The sequence below is a fragment of the Tenrec ecaudatus genome, chromosome 2 (assembly GCF_050624435.1).
Source record: "Tenrec ecaudatus isolate mTenEca1 chromosome 2, mTenEca1.hap1, whole genome shotgun sequence".
Taxonomy (NCBI): Eukaryota; Metazoa; Chordata; class Mammalia; order Afrosoricida; family Tenrecidae; genus Tenrec; species Tenrec ecaudatus.
This window is the reverse complement of record NC_134531.1, coordinates 199,457,219-199,465,644: the sequence shown is the minus strand read 5'-3', so window position 1 is coordinate 199,465,644 and position 8,426 is coordinate 199,457,219. Positions and strand designations below refer to the sequence as shown.

At 37.5% G+C, this 8,426-nt stretch overlaps 1 protein-coding gene across 1 annotated transcript; it reads right to left on the bottom strand.

Annotated features, from left to right (window-relative positions):
- Nucleotides 1-5,925: 5,925 nt before the first annotated feature.
- Nucleotides 5,926-6,885, bottom strand: LOC142440390 (olfactory receptor 2G6). The gene has a single exon (XM_075542842.1). It carries the CDS (start codon nucleotides 6,883-6,885, stop codon nucleotides 5,926-5,928), a length of 960 nt encoding a protein of 319 aa, XP_075398957.1.
- Between the last annotated feature and the right edge of the window lie 1,541 nt (nucleotides 6,886-8,426).

The window sequence follows — 8,426 nt, the reverse complement described above, 5'->3', positions numbered from 1 at the left end:
ACAAGCACTGTGGAGACTAATACTCCTCGTTCCTCTGCCACTTCTGTCATCGCCCAGTGGGCACATGAACAAAGTGACAGGGTTGGAGGTTATGCATTGTGGCAGGGATGGGGGTTATGCAAGGCACCGCATCATGGACTTCCAATCACCAAGACTGACTTGGTCACTGCCAATGCTCAGTACTCCACCTGCCAGAAGTAGAAACCAACATTAAGTCCAAGATATGGAACCATTCCTCAGGGAGATCAACCAGCAACTTGGTGGCAGGTTGATTACATAGGATCACTTCCATCATGGAGGGTATAGTGTTTTGTTCTTACCAGAATAGACACCCAACACTGGATATGGATTTGCCTTCCCTGCATACTATGATTCTGCCAAAACTAATATTCGTGGATTTACAGAATGCCTCATCCACCGTCATGGCATCCCACATAGCATTGCTTCAGATCAAGGAACTCACTTCACAGCAAATGCAGTGTGGAAATGGGCCCATGCCCATGGAATCCACTGCTTGTGTCATGTTCCTCATCATCCTGAAGCAGCTGGCTTGATAGAACGATGGAATAGTCTCTTAAAGACACCATTACGGAGCCAGCTAGATGGCAACAACTTGTGAGGCTGGGGCAACATTCTCCAGGAAGCTGTATACGCTCTAAACCAGCAGTCAATTTATGGTGCTATGTCTCTAATAGCCAGAATTCATGAGTCCAGGAACCAAGGGGTGGAAGTTGGAGTTGCACCACTCACTATTACTCCTAGTGATCCCCTTGCAGAATCTTTGCTTCCTGTTCCAGCAACCCTATGTGCTTCAGACCTTGAGGTCCTGGTGCCAAAGGAAGGAACTCTCCCACCTGGAAACACAGCACAAATTCCACTGAACTGGCAGGTGAGAATGCCCCCTGGACACTTTGGACTTCTCAAGCCTTTGGAGGAAGGGTGAGGAAGGGTGTCACTGTACTGAGTGGTGTGATTGATCCTGATTAACAAGGAGAAACTGGACTGGTCCTACATAATGGAGATAAAGAAGAATATGTCCGGAATCCAGTAGATCCCATAGACAAACTCATTACTATGATGCCCTGTGATTAAAGTAAAGAGTAAGTTACAGTAACCCAATATTGACAGGATATCTAACAACCCAGTCACCTCAGGAATGAAGATCTGGGTCACCCCTCCAGGCAAACAACCTTGGCCAACTGAGGTGCTGGCCCAGGGGAAAGGTAAACAGAATGTGTAATAGAAGAAGGTAGTTCTACCTATCAGTTACAACCACGCAATCAATTGTAAAAGTGAGGTTTATGATTGTCCATTTATTTTCTTTATATGTGCTTGTTGAATATCTTTCCTTTGTTCATGTATGACATACCAGATAAAATTAGACTTAGTGTGTTTTCATTTATATGTATGATAGATGTTAAGTATACGTGTGATTTCATTAAAGTCTGGAAATTATATATGGCTAAATAATTGTTTATAGATGCCAAGTTAGTAAGTGGTGGACTGTAATAGGTAAGTTTATTGTGCCAATCTGGTCAATAGGAACATGTGAGATTAATAAATTTACAATTTGATTGAAGAGAAAAAGAGTTAAACTGTTCAGCAAGCCATGTCTGTGTCTTTCTTGCTTTCTGATGATTGGACCAACATGCGGCTGCCTAAGCTAGTTCTCTGTGTCAACTTGTGAGCTACAATACCTGTGGGATGCCCAACCTGTGGACCATGTTGCTAGAGCTTGAGGTTTCTTCAAGACCTGCTTTGCCATTCTGCTGGTGTATACATCTCTTGAGCTGTAAACTATCATATCCTGTCATCTGGCTGATGGTTGGTGACCCACCCTGCTGTTTGTTGCCTGTGGATGGACTGCCTGAGTTGTTCTACAGAAGACTCAGCTGTTTGCTTCCTTGACCTTGGACCCAGCCGCCCTCATGAGGCGGAGGACTTCCAGTATATTAACTGTTCCATGGAATTGAGTTGAACTGAGCCCTCTGTACTGTTGTGTAGACTAATTAGTTGTTATATTCCTTCATGAGAGAGAGAGAACCCTATTTAATACACCTTGAAAAAAACAGGAATCCCAGATTATCTCAATCTACTTATGTAGAACTTGTACATGGATCAAAAGGCAGTTTTGAAAGCACAAGAGAATATTCTCAATGTCATAGATTTTATGCAGATTCTATGAACCCTATTGGACAGGGTAAAATTGCTCTGGTGAATTTACAAGAGTCTAACTCTTTAATGGAGTTGAAAACCTTTATTTTGTGGAGTGGCTTGTGGTTTTGACCTGATAACCTGTAGTTAGCAGCCCAATGTAAACAATTCAATACGAGTACTCCATGGTTTAAAATCAGAAAAGGTGTATGTCAGGGTTCTATCCCCTCACCATACATACTCAATTTATATGCTGAGCAAATAATCAGAGGAACAGGATTGTATGAAGAAGAATGCAACATTAAGGTCAGAGGAAGGTTTAATAACAACCTGTGATATTCAGGTGACACAACCTTGTTTGCTAGTAATGATAAAGGCTTGAAGCTCTGCATGATGAAGATAAAGGATTGCCGCCTTCGGTATGGATTATAGTCCAATGTACAGATCCAAAATCCGCACAGCAGGACAAATAAGAACATCATGATAAATAGGGAAAAGTTGAACCCACAATCAATCCTCATGGAAGCAGCAGTTAAGGGATAAGAGGATATATTTCAGTGGTGTAATATGCTGCTCAAACCTCTTCAAAATGTTGAAGAAGAGGGATGTTATTTTAAGTAGAGTGAACCTGACCCAAGTCATGGTATTTTCAATCACCTAAATCACATCAAGCCTTGCTTTAATGCAAGGATACTTTGTTTTAAAAACCTGACATTCTGTGAGGCTCACATGTAACAATCTAGAGATTGAGTAACTACCATTTTGTGTGAGCTGCAAAATGTGGGTGTTTTTGAAGGTTATCCAATTATAAAAGAAATTATAATACATATTAAGTGAAAAATATAATATTGATGTATATGTTTTTGAAAACATCAATAGAGTAGAAAATCTGCATTAAAAATAGGAACAGAATCTTTCAATGTGTTTTCAATTTTCTCTACTGTGAATTAATTTCGTTCAGCCTACTTTACAAGATGTATTGTTCATTTTCTAAATTTTTCATGTATTTAATATGACCCCCCGCAGTTTTAATTTAATTTACACTTTTGCTGTTCAATTATGTCAATGTTTGACTTAGTGTGCATGTTGATCATCTCATGTTCTTCAATGGTAATATTGTCCTGCATTATTTTTAAGTGAATTTTAATTTTGTTCTATATATTTTCTTGTTAATTTACACATTTACCTTTTCATTTCAGCCTGTTTGTTTTAAAAATTGTACATTTTATGTCATAAAATCCAGATTTTATTTAAATTGGCTGAATATCTGAAACAGACATACTCATCCCTAGGGCACAAATGTCTTTGTATCAGAAGGTTATGCAATTTTGCACACGTCAACTGTAGAACTTTTTTTCCTTTGGTAATATGAGTGAAAGATTGCGTGTGTACCATGGTCCATTTAGGAATCTTAGATCATTAGTGAGAAATAATTCACATAATGATATTGTAAATCACAAATTTGCTCATGCTTATATTCTTTTTGCTCTTGTGAAATGGAACAGTCATTATTTTGGTTTAAAGAATTTGGGGGATTGTGTGGATTCTCACACAGAGATTTTTCCTGAGTCTCCCAGGACAGCCTCCCCAGCCAGCATGCTGGTCCTCTGGTGCTTTTCCAACCACCCGCCATTGATTTTTATAGGTAGTAAGTTGAACAGGGCATTTGGGGGAAACTATCCTGCAAATATAAAAATTCTTATTTATTTAAAAAAAATTTAATTGAACAATCATTAGCCTTAATGGCATGGTCTGGCAATATAGGTGGGTCAATTTTTACACTTAACCTTTTTTAGATGGTGCTGTTAGAGTTAGTTGCTGTCAAGTTAGCTCTGACTCATAGCACCTGTACATAAAAGAAATCAAAGTCTACATTCCCCAGCCCTGTACTATCATCACTAGGGTTTTGAATGCTAAGTCCATGGCTGTGGTCACTTTGTACATCCAACTCACTGGATATTTCTCATGCTTTCACTGGCCCTATTTACCAAACATGCTGTCATTTTCCTGTCTTTTCTGATGGCACATGCAAAGTGAGTAAGATGAAATATTGCCATTTTTACTTCTAAGGAGCATTCTGGATTCTCGCTATACTGCACCCAGACTGATCCCATTTCCCCCCTCGTGTAAACCCAATATATATCCGATGATCTTCATTAATACTACCGTTCAAATGCATGAATTCATCTTCTGCCTTGTTACAAAACCTTATATAACTTTCATAAACCTGTTAATCTACTTCAAAGACCATACTGTGACAAATCTTCATCATCAAAGTGACACCTTTGCCTCCCAAATTTTATGATTTCTTTCATAGAAAATGTCCCAATGCAGCATGTTATTTGCATTTTGAAGGCTGCTTACATGGGCATTTAGCTGCTTTCACTGCCATTGAATTGATGCCAAATCAAAGCAACCCTATAATACAGGTCAAGCTTATGAGTTACTGACACTAACTTTTTATGGGAGTAGAGAGACTCATCTTTCTTCCTCTATGTGGCTGGTGGTTTTGAACTGTTGACCTGTGCAATGCAGTTCAACCACCTATGGAGGTCCTATGGAGGTGCTAAAAAGTTATAATTTAAATGAGTTTTAATTGTGTAATTTTTCTTCACAATAAGGCCTTAGTTACTTGTGAGCTTTTTTGTATACACTTGGGTTTTTATTTTGCATTTATTTATGTTGCAATATCTGTGCATTTTGGTATTTCCCTACTTATGTGTATAGTTATAGAATGTGGAAGTAAAATAAGATTATAGATTATCTCAATTATCTGATTATCTTGGAATTCTTGCAGATGATAAATTAATGCTCAGGAACTTAGCAGAGTTTGATCAAATTACATTAGAAAATAAGATCTTGGTCAAATGTTAGAGTGTAGATATTGCCAAGAAGCTAAAAATAGTATCATGCTTTTTGTTGTTGTCCTTTACAGCCAAACATGCCAAAAGAAACATTAAATGTGTTTGCGTAGACTTCATATTTCAAAATTCAGGGTATGAAATTACATAACTTATCCTTCCACAGATTTTAGGATCAGAGACAATTCTTTCAGATTAACATTAAAAGTTATTCATTGAGTTAACAATCTTATAAACATATTTAAGAGCTTGCAGTCCAGTGTATAGAATTTAGGGTCAAATAGAATATTTTCAAAGAATGTACAATGAATCTAAATATTGCATTAATCAATTTGCTTGGTTCAAACTCACTTGCTTTGTTACTTGAACAAAATCATCATTTGAACCCCTAAATTTTGTATAAACAAAGTATCAAAATTATCTTTTAATTTGTTTTTTTTTTGCATTCTAAAGAGCCAATATATCAAGGCTTTCTCATTCTATAACTTCATCCAACCTTGTGGGAAACATTAATATAGTATTTCACTGTGTATTACCTATGATACATATAAAAAGGTATAGAGGAATGCATCATGTGCTACTATGAAACCATATATCAGGATACAAACAATTTTGCCCAGAAAATGAGCAAAATTTTGATTCAACAAATCTGCAATGCAGGTAACTTTTCTACTGAGATGTTAAGGATAAGTAGATCCTCACTTTATGAACCATCAGTTCAGGCAGAAATAATGAGATGGGGAAGTTGTTGGCATGGTTGAAGATGGCATTTACAGTTCACAAAGAAGGATATTTTAGAATAAGGAAATATCACTGTGACCTGCATAGCTTAGCCCCTCACATTCTAAGTGGCATTGTTCAAGATCATAGTGCTTAGAATCATTAAGCAGTGGTCTCACATTAGCTTCTTTTAAGATTTCCTCTTCAGTTTTATTGACCCTAGAATATTTGCCACTACCAGCGTCTTCAAAGCCCCTTTCACATCTTTGTTTCTCAGAGTATAAATAACAGGATTTAAGAGTGGAGTGACTATGGTGTAGAAAAGGGAGACAAACTTTCCCTGGTTTTTGGACTTGCTTTTGGCTGGTTGAAGATACATGAAGATAATAGTCCCATAGAAAATGATGACCACAATCAAGTGGGAAGAACAAGTCCCAAAGGCCTTCCTGCGCCCTGCCGCTGACTTGATCCTCAGCACTGCTTGGGTGATAAAGCCATATGATACTAAAATGAGAGACACGGGGACAATTAGGAAGACCACACTGGCCACAAAGAGCTCTGCCTCGTTAAAAGTGGTGTCCACACAGGCTAGTTTGATCAACACGGGCACCTCACAGAAAATGTGGTCCAGATTACGGTGACCACATAAGGGCAACTGGACAGTGAGGGAGCACTGAATTAAGGAGGTGACTAGGCCACTGAGCCATGCTGTCCCGGCCAGAGATGCACAGAGCTGAGGATGCATAATGGTTGTGTAACGCAGAGGACGGCAGACAGCAGCATAGCGGTCATAAGCCATGACTGCCAGGAGAATACACTCCGAGGACCCCAGGCCCATGGCCACATAAAGCTGTGCAACGCACCCGCCATAGCTCATGGATTTATCTCCGCTGTGCATGGTAGCCAGCAACTGAGGGGCAACACTCGTAGTGAAGCAGATGTCCACACAAGACAAGTTGCTGAGGAAAAAGTACATTGGCGTATGGAGTTTGGGATCCACACATGACACTAAAATGATGGCAGTGTTCCCCAGAAGATTCAGGATGTAAAAGAGCAATATAATGACAAAGAGGATCCTTTCGAGCCGGGGCTGATCGGAAAATCCCAGGAGAAGAAATCCTTTTTGAGAGCTGATGTTGGTTCCTTCCATCGTCGTGTAGAATTTAGTGCCTAAAAGCACCAACAGTCTGCGGAAAGAAGGTGTTGAAATCAAAATTGATAGGAAATGAAAGTTTTCAGTGTCTATTGCTGTCATGCTGCAAAGACTTTTAGTACTTTCCATGGCATGCGTATTTGATACCAGGATGTCTTCCTTTCTATTTTTCTAGAATAAATGTTCTCTTTCTAATTGGAACAACTCAAACTTAAAAACAAAAGAAAAATGATCAAAGAGCCCTAGACGCGAGACTTTCTGAGTTCCATTCCCCTTGAATCTTTCTTTCGCAGAAATGTCTATGTAGATTACAGACTATTATAAGGCTCGGTTCCATCAATTCTAGTGGAAGACATCTGAGAGAGCATAAAATCACAATTTTGAAACTGTGTACTTGTGGGCAGATATGAGAAACATTAAAGGAAAGAGCATTTTAGGTTATTAGGGATAAAGTGTCCTTTAAATGTCAGCATTGCAGGTTCATGAGAGGGGTTTTGAGTGATATGATAAAGGTAGGAATCACTGGCGGTCTTTTCTTGAGGATATATAGATAGAAATCTCAATGAGAAGAAAATCATCAGTCTGAGTTCTACTCATTGTTTTGGACATTCTCTTGATCTTCACGGAAATGAACATCTCCTGGCATTGCGCTAAGAGCCAGACATTCCAGCAAGCATTGATCGAGCGTGTCCCATTCAAGTCCAACCTCCTTCCTTCATTGATCTTTCCCATGTGTTTCAAATTTTCCCTTTCTTAGTAGCTTAGCTTTCAAGTAATTTATTAATGTAGAGAAATAATTAAAGGAATAATTGACATCCGCTCTCTATTTTGTAGCGATCTCCATTTACAGTTAAAATGTCACATTCTTGTCCTTTTAAAACCTAAATGTTTAATTGTTAGTTTCTATATATCCATTAAAACCAACTGCAGTGCCTACATTAAGCTAACATTTTATCATTTCCTTGTTCTTTTCTTTGAATAAATTAACTTTTATTGAATAATATTTTAAATAAAACAAAACTTGAAATTAGCATTTACTTACAATATTTCTGTCCAAACGGGCCCAATATTTATCAGTTTGTATGCCATGAGAAGAAGTTTATTTACATTAATGAATATTTATTTCACCCCACTTCATAATTTTTCATCTGCGTTTCAACTGAGCAGTCACGTGCCTGATGCATACTAATATTTATTATTTGACATGACCATACAATGCTGAATTTGTTATCAATAAACATGTCATAAAATTCTCAACAATAAATATATTATTCTTTTTAAATTGGCAAAATCTTAATACAGTATAGTCACCAAATTTTGTATGTTTTCAATTGGCTTTATATAAAACATTTTCAAACACTTTTAACAAAATATTTGAAAAATACATCAATAAATGATGTATAATGGAAAATAATATTTTAGAATTGTCTTTTAAGTTAGTAATGTTGTTTATAGATTATTACTACATAAAAAACATCAAGTTGAAAAATTAATGAAGCTGCTTAATATCATTTGCACCAAAAATATAAATGAAAATT

Coding starts and splice junctions, on each gene's coding strand:
- LOC142440390 (XM_075542842.1), bottom strand. CDS start 6,885: ATGGAAGGAACCAACATCAGCTCTCAAAAAGGATTTCTTCTCCTGGGA.